Below are 12,899 nucleotides of genomic sequence, written 5' to 3' on the forward strand. Positions count from 1 at the left end.
CGGCCAGCGAAACATCCTTAATTTTCCGCACTTTGACAGTACTCTGGGGGCCGGGAACAGTCATAACGTGTACTAAGCAGAAAACATTTGTCGTATTCGTATTATTATACTTACACGTGGAAAATTTCTACTTATAATGCTGAAAACGTTAAACATTGAAAATTTCTTAGCCAAGCTATTTAGTGATTACCTTAGCGAGAAATACCTTGCTCACCATCAAAAGAATAAAATACTACTCGTCGCTTTACAAAGATTACGAGGCAATTAGATGTATACATGTCAAGCTGTTCATGATCGTGGTATTTCAGTGCTGTCTGTAAATGGTCACTTCCTCCTTTGAACTTTGCGATCTATGTCGGAGGATAATCACTTGCAGTTCCAGCCGTCGTCTTGATTTTGGAACGCCATATTGGTCATAAGACGAGAAATAACAAGCGCTGTGTCCACCCTCAGTTTCATCTAGTTGGTTGTATTGGTTCTATTGCACCATACTTGCCGGCACTACTACAATATGTATCTACCTTTGAAACATACTCTTCCTTCGCTGTGACACCGGCTTTTGATAACACGTTAACAAGTTAACAAAGGGGAGACACTGCTCTTAAAATTTTTTTCTCATTTCTTGATATTTTGATGATACTTGGTGAGTTTATGTATATTTGTGCGTTGATTTCAAATATGCAATTACTTTTCTAGTATAACCAGTAGTTCCTAAAATACAAAATAGTTCATGTGCCTTTTGGGGAAGCAGATTTTTTTTCCACAAAGAGAGTTACAGCGTAAATGAGCGTATCACAATAACATGTAATAAGAACTGAGTGCAACGAAACAAGCCCATTAGAACAAAAGTTACAATATGTTGAAAATTCACGAGTGCGTCAATTTCAAGCTGTGATTTCCTTCGCGATTGTTCAACATACCATAACTTTTGTTCTAATGGGCTTAGAACATCACTTTTTGTTTCATTGCACTCAGTTCTGATTACAGGTTATGGTGATATGCTGATTTACTTTGTAACTCTCTCTGTTAAAAAAAATCTTCCTCCCCAAAAGGCACATGAAATATTTTGTATTTTAAAAACTACCAGCTATACTAGAACAATAATTGCATATTTGAAATTAGCACACAAATATACGTAAACTCACCAAGCATCATCAAAATCGATCAAGAAATCGATCAAGAAATGAGAAAACAATATTAAGAGCAGTGTCCCCCCTTAACAAAATTGATGGGTCAGAAAATTATGTTTTTTGTAATCAGTGCATGTCTTATGTTAAATTAACTTTCAAAACTTTCAAACGTGCAATGTATCCTCTTAACAGAAGTCGTGGAACTACGTTTTCAAAGTACTTTATTTAAGAAAAAAGTGTTTTTCAATTATGCAGGCGCTCCGTCGAAGCCCTAGAGCAAGTATGGCGTCACACCGGACTTCTCGAAGAGCTCGCCGAGCAGCAGTCCCTCAGCGTGACCGACGTCACATCGATGGTTCGACGTGGGCTTCGCAGTGTCGAAGGCCTGCACGACTTCATGCGGCTAGCCCGCGTCGTCCAGCACAGCGTAGTGTGCGAGCCTGGCCAGGACAGTCGCCCTCAACTCGACGCTCTCAACGAGGACAGCTGGAGGCTCGTCCGCCGCTACATGGCGCTCAATGACGTCAGACGGTCCAAGGAGCCCGCACCTCGCAGTCAGTACAGATGGGACATTGACCTATAGGAAGCTGAGTTGAAATCGTAATTTTCACTTTGTACGGCCGCGCTAGACTACAAATGAATTGCGCCATTCAAAATGTCGTCGTTTTTACAAGGACTCGAGGGAGCTGTGGCAGGGAATTCGTCACGATCAATTGACAGCAGCGATAGCCGCGCCTCTGCAGGCATTCGTAGACAGTGTGTTGGGCCGCCTCAAAGAGTGTCCAATGTGCTTCCACTGAAACGCGAGAGACAAGCTGTGCTGTTGTGGACTACTTGAGAGCAGATTGTGAGTGTCCGAGAATCGTAGTGTAGTTGTCAACGGCATGTCACAACGATTCCCATCACATATGCAAGTACAGTATTTGACTCTAACGGTTCCGTTCGCTTTGTCATTTTCTGAGAAACTCATTTGCAGAAAATTCGAGGAATCTGTCGCTGTTCTATTTTGCGGCTTAAAAAAGGTCGCTGCAATGCCCTCGAATTTTTACCACATACTTATAACTCAAAACCGCTAGCGAAATTTTGCATGGTTACTACCGCAATGTATAACGCCATTGAATTTCTAACCGCCTGTAAACATTCGTCAGTTTTCTGTCAAACGTGCTAACTATATCGACACACACTCGCGTGTGCATTGTAGTCCTATGATATCGGCTTAAGTTCGGTACTCTAGTGAAGGCAACTTGACAGGCAACATCTGACTCTATTGCATACTCAAGCGCTTATTATGGAGCGATATGAATGCAAGTTATGTTTAATGAGATTTTTGTAGCAGCAAAAATGTGAGTATTTGTATGCGAATTTACTAAACTACCATTATTATGCAATGTGGAGCGTCGTTGGGTAGTTGTTGCATAGTCCGAAGTGAATGACAGCCCGTACGGCATGGACAAACTGAGCGTCACACCAGGAGAGCTGGCTAACAACCTTTTTAGGGGCGAAGCTCAAACTGCCAGAAGTTGGCCAAGAAATGTTTCGCATTTCCAAAAAAATCTGTTCTGAGTGGTAAGGGCATTGAAGCACTTCATGTGAACGCATCTACTGCAACAGCTCTCAGTAACTTCCATACCGTTGCATGTAATTTGTGAAGTGGAGCCAGCAGTGCACAGAGTGGTCTGCGTAGCACTCGAGGGCTGGCAGTTTCCGTGGCAATTTGTAACGAATGTTACATTGCTACAACTGCGGATAGCCAAAACTTCAGACACAGTTGGCTTTGCCCCAACACGACGCTGCGCTCAGGATCCACACTAGGCAGTATCGTGATAGCCGGTAAAATTTTGTCATTTTATTTTTTTTCTTATTGCACGCGATAAAGGTTACGGACACCTGCGGCGGCGACGGCGAGCAACTACTTCATTGTGGCGGTGACTTGATAACAGCTTTTGCTGTGAAAACCGCCTGTGAATATACACATAAACCTCATAAAAATAGTATTAAAAATTGCATCAAAATCAAGCCAGTGTTCTGGTGAAAGAAAAAAAATTACAGCATATCCACGGGGTGAATGATGATGAGTGGGGCGAAGCTCCGGAGGGCACCATCGGTAAACCGCGAATACGAGTAATTCGCCCCACTAAAGTAAACACGCGAGAAATGTTAAACATCAAACATTCTCGCATCGGCTGCTCAACAGTCACCTGTGAAGCGCCGGCGGTGGCCATTTCTCCTGATGTAGGGCTTGGCTGGAGAAGTTAAAAAGGGATGGCCTCGGAACTAAGGCCTCGCAGTCGGCGACTGTAGCGGTGGACAGGAGTACCCACTGCAGGAACAGGTTGCGGGATCCGTCTGGCAGAACCGCTTCGTGAAGAGGTGGTGAGCATCAGGCGTTGAAGTCCGAAGAACCGAAGACCCGAGCGTCGTATTCCTCAGAGAAATCGTGGTGGCTGCTCGAGCTTCCCACTTCGTCGTCCTCAGTTATCTAGCCGGCCTTGAACACGTCTGAAGAACCGAAGACCCGAGCGTCGTCTTCCTCAAAGAAATCGTGTTTGCTACTCGTGCTTCCTACTTCGTCGTCCTCAGTTATCTAGCCGGCCTTGAACACGTCTGAGGAACCGAAGACCGAGCGTCGTCTTCCTCAAAGAAATCGTGGTGCTACTCGAGCTTCCCACTTCGTCGTCCTCAGTTATCTAGCCGGCCTTGAGCCGTGTTTTCATCATATACAAATACCGCCATCTAGCGGACACTCCACGAACTAAACGAGAGGTGGCTACTACATACATCGGGGACGCACGACCACCGGCTTACGGAGCTTCGCCCCTAAAAAGCGCAGCATAATCACAGTGAAAGCTGGAAGATCGGCATTTCTAGAGCCCTTTATAAACTTTTTGTGGCTACTAACGCAAGTACACTAGGAACGTACCCACTACGCCAAAAATAATAATTTTTGTGAAGTTATGAAGCACCCACCACGACATTATTCGTTATTCTGCGGAGAATCGAGCTACCATCCGTAAGATATTACGCGCCCTTTTTTGATGCGACGGTTGATGACGATGAATTATGGATGATCCCTTTGTAATGGGTTGGAAGCTTTAAACGACCCACTAGTACCGTAATTCGCATTGTGTGACGCCCGGTCGTTATTTAACTCTCTCACCGCGCTTTATAACATACGTTAACGTGAGAAAAAAGTCACAGTCTCGCCGCAAGGCCGAAGCAATGAATGCGATAGCAAGAAACTAATGTTATACGAAGTGAGGCTCGCCAATGGATACTCTCAGTTTGAACAGCGCTCCTGTTGCAAAGGCGGCCGAAGCAGCGAAGGAAACTAGCGTGCTTTAAGTGTCGAGCTGTGACACTTGATAGTTCGCGCTCATCGTCTGTTCGTTTAGCGGCGTCCCTTGAGCTCGAGTGACTTTCGTACGCTCCGTAACATGAGCGCGGACACCACGGTGAAAGCTTGAAAAAACCCTCTTCCCTTCACTATCAGAAAACCGTGCGAGCAGAGAGCGGAAGGGCAAGGTTCTCCGTGCGCAAATATAAGAAGAAGCGAGCGAGCTCGCCGACGAATTTTAAATGCGCCCGTCGTGCTCCTAGCGCCATCGCGCTGGTAATGAAGAAACGCTTATAAGCGCCGGCCGTCTCCGAGTCCATCCAGCGGTAAAGGGTGTTTATATAACGCACGCCGTTAGCTATGTGGAGGATTTGCGTTTCGTGGCGTAGCGGTTAGCGCCACTCGCCGCAGAGCACGAGGTACGTAGTTCGATTCCGCGCTTCGGAAGCATTTTTCTGAATTTTTTTGGGGGGGGCTTTTATATATATACATACTTATACATATACGGTGCATGACGGCTACGGCGACGGCAGAATTCAGCCGAGACTGTCCATATAATTGCTATCGCAATAAAAGCGAGAGAGAGAGGGAATTAAGTTTATTGAGACACTGAGGAAATGGATCATGGGAGCCTTATTGGCTTCCTTGGCAACCAATAGAAGTGCACTTGCGAGGAACCCACTACGCTATGAATCATCATTTTTGTGAAGTAAGGAAGCAGCCGCTATGCAATTTTTTGTCATTGTGCGGAAAACCGTGGTACCCCCTAAAGACCTGTAATGAATTATGCGCACTTTGTTGAGGCTGTGGCTGATGACGATGAAGAGGTTATGGCAGAGCCTTTTGTAATGGGTTGGAAGCATTGAACAACCCACTTGTTGGGTACCTCGAATTGCGCGACGCCTGGTTATAGAATATGTGTTGTTTGACGTTTGGTTGTTAGTTTACCCTTCTACCACACTACCTTACATATGTTAATGTGGTTCCTTTTCGACATGAAGCCCGTATACAGTCTTTTTGCGAAGCAGTTTCAAGCAGCGGCATGGCTGTGAGGTAGAATACCGGGCTCCCACACGGAGGGCCTAGGTTGGAACCTCGTTCTATCTCGGATATTTTTTATTTGTTTTTTTATTTCGCGCGATAGTCGTTAAGGACAACGGCGGCGGCGCCGGCGGACAACTACGGCGCCAAAAACGGCCCTCGTTGTGATGTCATAACAACTTTCGCTGTAAAAAGTGGGTTGCATATGTCCCGCTGGTTCATGAGCGTGTTTTTAAAAATGTGACAACATTGTCCCCCTGAATTATGAAGGTGCCAACTTGCAATCACATTTCATGGTATTTGCGGTGAAAAGACCGTAACGAGTGGCGCAGAGAAGCACTTCTCAATCTGGGGAGGGGAACATTTTGCGCACGTCATTTCCAGCAGTACAACACCACCTGCAGCTTGGCCTATGATAAGCCTTCACAGCGCGGGGGTCTGTTCCTGTAAAACTCGCTTCACAGCATGCACCAACCATTTCTTGCCCATTTTGTTGTCCTCTCTTTGGTGATCGAAATGGTCGAGTACGGACGTTGGCCTGTTGCAACATCAGCACCACCCCTATCAGCGTGCATGGTTATCGAGAACAAAGCAATGCGCGATTCCCTCTAAGCTTAGTCGCAAGCTCGTTCTTTTTGCGACCTAAGCCATTATTATACAATGAGCCACGAAGCGATTCGCCTATTTTAAATGCGAAGCACTTCTTAGCGAACTTCTGCGACTTTGATCATATCATCTATCTATCTATCTATCTATCTATCTATCTATCTATCTATCTATCTATCTATCTATCTATCTATCTATCTATCTATCTATCTATCTATCTATCTATCTATCTATCTATCTATCTGTCTGTCTGTCTGTCTGTCTGTCTATATATCTATCTATCTATCTATCCATCTATCTCTCTGTCTATCTATCCATCTATCTGTCTGTCTATCTATCCATCTATCTATCTATCTATCTATCTATCTATCTATCTATCTATCTATCTATCTATCTATCCGCCTACGACTTTTTGCTCTCCTGGCCGTTTGTTAATAGGATCTACACCAAAATTGGTATGGCTAAATATGACTTGATGACGAACGTAAATGACACGTCATAACATGAAAATCATGATATACATGTCATGAACGACATGATTTACATGCCACAGATTTAGTGTTCTTGCGGCCGTTTCGTTAGCTTGCTATATACCAAAATTGGTATGGCGTTACAAGATTGTATGACAAACATAAGTGACAGGTCCTCACGTGAAAATCATGACACGCATGTCATGCAGAGCATGAGTTACATGGCACGCTCATGGTGCGCTCTCGGTCGTCTCGCTAGCTTGATATACACCAAAAGTGGTACCGCGCTACGTGACTGTGTCACGAACCTAAATAACAGGACTTAACATGAAAATCACGACACGCATGTCATGTAGGTATGATTTAGACACCACACTCATGGTGCACTCGCGGCCATTTGTTAACTTGATATATATCTAAATTGGTATGGCATGACAGGAGTGCCGAACATAAATAGCAGGTCACGCATCCTATATATGCAGCAGAATATATGTTTCATTAGCATGGCCTATACAAGGTTGTACACGCATGTATGTATGACAATCTCGCGATATATGGGTACTACATGTCACTACATGAATGACTTCATTAGCCTCAATGACGAACAAGACGATGTATGCAGCTCTTTGCTGGCTGCTCCGCATTACATCGATGCCCACACTGCGTGGGATCTGCCAATTTTTTATATATGAAAGAAGACTATTTTCGTCACCGCTAAGGTGTCATATTTGGAAACGAATATGGAAACCAGGTGGTCTCTATTTTCTTCCGCATGAATCACTGAAGCTCGCTAACCATGTAAAAAATACTTTGGCAGACATATTTTCTATAAAAAGGGATAGCTGCCAGTAATTCTCAGTGCCCCGGCTGATTTAATATGTTTGCGGAGACACTTTTTCCGTTCTCAAAGCGCCACTTAAGGTCACTCACATCACTCAGATCATAGAGTGCACAGGTATTTCAAAATAACTTCCATATTCTTAATGTGCGCTGTAAACTTGTGTGAATTGGGAGGGATTCAGCGAAAGGAAAAAGCAGTCACAACGTTGAGGCGGCCCGTCGCTTTAATAGCAGCGCTATAGAGACGGGGCAGCAGCTATAACACACACGTGCGATGGCCGAACCGTATGACGAGGCCAGTTTCCCAAGTCCAGCAAGTTGTTTAGATTCTGCAATGAAATAGTTTTGGCATGTTGTACAGCATACATGTTTTCACGTCAGGAGGCATCAGAAATTAACATTGCCTAAAAATATCGCTGCATGAGTAAGGAATCAATCCTTCCATAGAACGCCAACGCCTACTTACGGCTATCACTCAATACAGGGTAAATTATGCATATGGACGTTGACTCACGCATTTTTCCCGCAACTAGTAGTCACCTTCGCCATCAGGACATAGGTCTCTGCTGTGCTGTGGCACCATAACACCACAAGTGTCAACAAAGTGGTCGATGCAGTCTTGTGGAACGTTGTCCTTAAGCTGCCTGACAACCCAGAGAACGCATTCTGAAAATCGGGGTGGAAAAAGTTCTTAGCAGTGAAGCATTCGCAGTGAACTAATTTGCAAACGTTTCGATAGTGATATACGTGTAGTGTTTTTCGTTCATTAACGCATGCCTTCTGGTGGGCAATAGAAACATTATCTCCTTCAGGAATATTAATCTATTTAGTGATTTCATTGCTCCTTAAGCATCAAAGCTTCACGCTTCTCTGTATGATTTTCTTCAAGACAGTTAATTCATACGCTTGGATTAACTGTCGCACCGAAGTGCAAGTTAGAGCAAAATACGATGTCGGGCTAATTAGTGCATACTTTAAATTCTTCGTTGCACTAGAGGTTATACACGGTAGGTAAGTGAAAAGCTCACAGGGTCCCTTATGGATTCATCAAAGACGACTCGAATGCGAAAGCGATCTCCTGCTCTTCCTTCTAAGTCTGCGTAATAATCATCAAACGCCCGATCACCTTCTCCGAAATCAACCTTCTCGAAGAGCTTTGTGCGTCGGACGTTGTTCTGCGCTTTTTCCTCGATTGAGACATTGAAATATTTCCGCAACTCACCTCCTTTTGCACCGCTTCCGTGATCGGCGTACCTTTGATCAAGCGACCATGACACGTGATGACGTCAACATGTGACGTCACGGTGACGTCACAAATTTTTGCGATCTGTCACGTTATCACGTGACGATGATTTTTTGCGTCAGTCGTATCGACGCAACCGCCGGTCAACTTTCACGTTTCATGATGCATCCAAAGTGCTCGTCTTAAAAATCCGCCCGCTGCTTGGCCAATCCCTTGTTTTGGGTATGTGCCATACTGAGGTCAAGGAGAACTAACATTAACTGATCATCGTTCTTTCTACCCTGTCGGCTTCTTTTTCGCAGTTTTCCACTGACTGCAGTTGTGCTGAAGTGGTGCAGTGCACGCCTTCAATCTAATCCAGTATCCCGGACGCCATTTCCAGTGTCTGGGCACCCACGGCTTTTTTAATAACTTGGGGCGCCCCGACTTATCGCTCGGAAGTGTAAGGGTATAAGTATCGAGAGGTGGCTTCTCCTTTCCATTTCTTGCGTATCTTTAACTCCCCTCCCTCGCCTCTCTCCGTGGCGTTGTGACGTGCTCCCTTGCATGAGATGAAGGAAGTAGCGCCTTTTGAAACCACTCTCTCTGTTTTTGAATGTTTACTTTGACCAAGTGAGCATTGATACGCTTTCTACAAAAGCCGCTGCGTATTCCTTCGGCCGTCTCTCCTTTCCGAAAGCTTAGCGAGCGAGTTGGATTCTGCAACTTGCGCTGAAGATGTTGACGTCCTTCGCGTTGCTCTCAGCACGGACGAAGACGTCTTACGCTGAAATTTTCATCTTCGCCGTTAACCGAAAACCATTTGAGATCAAGCGACACGGGTAAGTAGCAAATGTTCTAGGCGCGCCTGTCGCAGAGAGCGAACTTATATACACACTAGGGTTGTCAAAAGTCCCCAGGCCGCAACGCAAGGTAGAGGAGCAACAGCTCGCTGCTATCGGGTTGCTACCATCGGAATCACGCCTTGGCGCACGCTGGCGTCGAGAGTGTTCGTGGAGGAGGTGTGTGCAACCCTCTCCCTTTCTTGCTCTCCTTAGCGAGAAAGCGAGGAATAAACTTCGTGCGTCATGTTCTCTCACTCTTCGCTGTTCGAATTTTACGACTGTTCAGCGCTCCTTATTCCACTAAGATGTTCTGACTAGCCCCAACGCAAGCTCTTCTGAGTACATTTCGTGCTCCGACCACGTTTGTATGCAGCGAATTGGCCTGCGTAGACGGCCGAGAGAGCCACCGCGGTGCCAATGGAAAGTTAAGCGCACGATATCGCTCTCCAGGAAGCCGAAAACCACGCTAATGTATACGATGCAGCAAATGTGGCCACAAGCATGATGCGTGTTTCCGGAACATGGCCGCCTCGCTACACGCTGCACAGTTGTAAAATTCTAAGATCGAACTGTGAGGGAACATGCCTCACCAAGTTTATACCTCACTCTTATCAAGGCGAGCAAGAAAGGGAGAGGGATACACGCCCCTCTCCACACGCACGCTCGACGCCAGCGTGCGCCAAGGCGTGAGTGCGAGGGCGGCGCCCCGATAGCAGCGAGGCCCCGCTCCTCGGCCAGGCATTGCGACCGGAGAACTTTTGACCGCCCTTTTGTGTACACTCTTCAGTAGCTAACGCATGCGTATTTTTGCAATACCTTCGTCCCATGTCGTTGCTATGTCACTGGGGTGGGGAAGGTGGGGGGGGGGGTGCTACGCAGTCATAGAACAGCCGGGCATCCTTCTATTTTCGGCTCGCGCTCCTCCATTCATGTCCTTCGTGCGTGGGCTGAAAGCAATGTCAAATATGATGCCGGCTGAGCTAACCGTCGAAGGGAGCAGCTAGCACTACTTATGAGAACAGTCGAACAAATTTTCGCGCAACCTTTGAGGTATACTGCCATTTTTGCGGCTGGTAATCGGTAGATCACTAAATATCAGACCACATTCACAGGCATGCTGTCCTTCTAATGCCTTACGATGTCCATGATATTCCACATCAATCAAAATGCAGTTTTCGTAGTCGGTGTAATAGACGATGACGTCCTTTGGAGTTGGATCTGAAAAGTATTAGGACAAGTAGTTGATACTCGTTAGAGCAATAATTATGGTTTGTATCCTTCCGTTTAGAAAACGTACTACGTTTTGGGTTTTTTTTTTTTGGTATAATGACCATTTATTGCAAAAACATATTCTTAAATAGCAGAACATTTCTTGAGAAATTGTTATCAATTGAAAAACAAAAAAAACTTTATGCACACATTTGATTTCTTAACAGTGGCGCCTCTTTCTTTTCTTATTTTTGACTTTCGCCCTCAGCATTTGCCAGAAAATCAGGCACGATGTAATGTAAAGCACGACGACTACATATATGAACTTTCACCATAGCTTTACACATTTAATCTTGCGCAACTCAGGCGCAGCTTAGCCTGAGTTGCTCTTGCGCCATTAAACCCAATATAACTAACTAACTAACATTTAATTTTGATTTCATTTATTTCATTTCTTAAACCTTAAGCCTGCGGAGGCGTTACATAAGGGGAGCGCACATCAGGTTCCAAAACAATTGAATAGACAACAACTGGTAACAAGTTAACCAAAATAAACACAACAAAGAAAAGTAGCATGTGGTAATACGAGGAGGAGTTAGCATCACACTATGGTAGGTGTACATTGGTACAGCAGATGGCGGGTTAATTGTCCGCGAAATTTTTCCTTTAACGGGGAAGAAGCTATGGTGTTAGGAAGTGTGTTCCACAAGGTTATTGTGTGTGGGAAGAAGGAGCTATTCCTTGTCAATGTTCCACCGCTTATTCGTGCGATGGGATATTTACGGGATGACCTCAAGGATGATCTCACAGGTGCAATTGACAGTAGTCCTTGTGTTGTTAGCGACTAAAAAAGGAAGCAATTAAGCAAGCAAACGTGAGTAATTATGCGAAGTAGTTCGAATGTTGTAAGTGATAGGGTTATAAAATATGTTATAGATCATCAAAAGTGTGATATACCCTATTGTACCATATTTTCTCAAAGTTTTTTCTCTGCCTCTGTACATTGCGAGAATGTTTACGTTGTCCCTTCCACTCCTGTAATAGCTCTTCAACAGGGCTGACGGTATTAATAAATGAATGAAATGAAATGAAAAGCAGGTGTACCAATCTGCAGTTGTTGTTAGGATGCTATGGGACTGATATAGGAAGGAATGAAACAAGCAAATACCACAAATTATGCGAAAAAGTGCTGGAAGTAGTATGGTATGTGTTAAAGCAGCAATACAAACGAACGGCGACTACTGAGAGTGTATAAAACGTACTACGTATTTTCGCATTTCATTGGATATATGTGGCGTTTTTTTCAAGAAGAGCCATGTGCTGAAACCCAAACTGCGCTAAATTTCACGGGAGCGTAAAGCGCGCCTTAGTGTGTTTAACTTCTGAAACAGTTCGAATCAAAATAGGGCAATTCGTAATTGTAACGTCAACTCAAAAATGCAATTTTTAATCACAAATGAACCAAATATTGCATCTGGTACACTCTAACTCAGCCACATTCAATAAACGAGCGCTGCATCAACAATCTTGACCAAGACAACCAACATGGTCTCATCCAATTTGTCCCACTTGTGTCCTAGTTGCTTTCCTATCGTGCTTACGTTCCACAATTAGTTTTCCTAGGGCGAGTTGGCACTTACTGAAGGACATGATGTTTAGGGCCAAACTCGAATATAAAGAGTAAGTGGCCGAACTTACTACTTCCTTTTTGCCTCTCAGTGTTTTTTTTTTTGGACTTTAGCGCTGCAGCGTCATGCCCTTCTGTCGCTCCAAGACGGTATATTTGAAATAAAAGGCGTATGAAATGAAGATATTGGGCACCGATCTACATTTGAAGAAGAAGAAGTGTTCCGAAACGGCACGGAATAAAACGAGCTCAGAAAAAGAAGAGCTGGGGCACTTTCGAAAACCTTCAATAGATGCCAAAAAACAAGAAAACGCTGCCGACAGTCCAGAATAGTGCGCCTTTTGCCAGGAAGGACCACTCGCTCTTCAAGTGTAGTCATCGGCATTACGCCCATGCGACGAAGGACTGCACCGACGGAAGCACAGGTATGATGTTAATGTTATCGCAAAATATTGCTATGCCGTACATTCGAGTCGTTTTAAACTTCTTTTACGAGCTAATTCAAACCCAAGTGAAATGTTCCAATCCATAAGAGGCAAATACAAATTTTACTCCTGAATACCTACGATAGTGGG

The 12,899-nt window shown here is 44.7% G+C and overlaps 1 protein-coding gene across 1 annotated transcript in view; it reads right to left on the reverse strand.

The window, feature by feature from the left end:
- Positions 1-7,945: 7,945 nt before the first annotated feature.
- LOC119397419 (uncharacterized) overlaps positions 7,946-12,899 on the reverse strand; it is a 157,792-nt gene continuing 152,838 nt past the window's right edge. Inside the window, exon 5 of the mRNA XM_049416855.1 lies at positions 7,946-8,087. Coding sequence (XP_049272812.1) covers positions 7,951-8,087 — 137 coding nt within the window. The 3' untranslated portion in view covers positions 7,946-7,950. The remainder of the gene's footprint in view (positions 8,088-12,899) is intronic.

The sequence above is a fragment of the Rhipicephalus sanguineus genome, chromosome 6, assembly GCF_013339695.2.
Source record: "Rhipicephalus sanguineus isolate Rsan-2018 chromosome 6, BIME_Rsan_1.4, whole genome shotgun sequence".
NCBI classification, from domain to species: domain Eukaryota; kingdom Metazoa; phylum Arthropoda; class Arachnida; order Ixodida; family Ixodidae; genus Rhipicephalus; species Rhipicephalus sanguineus.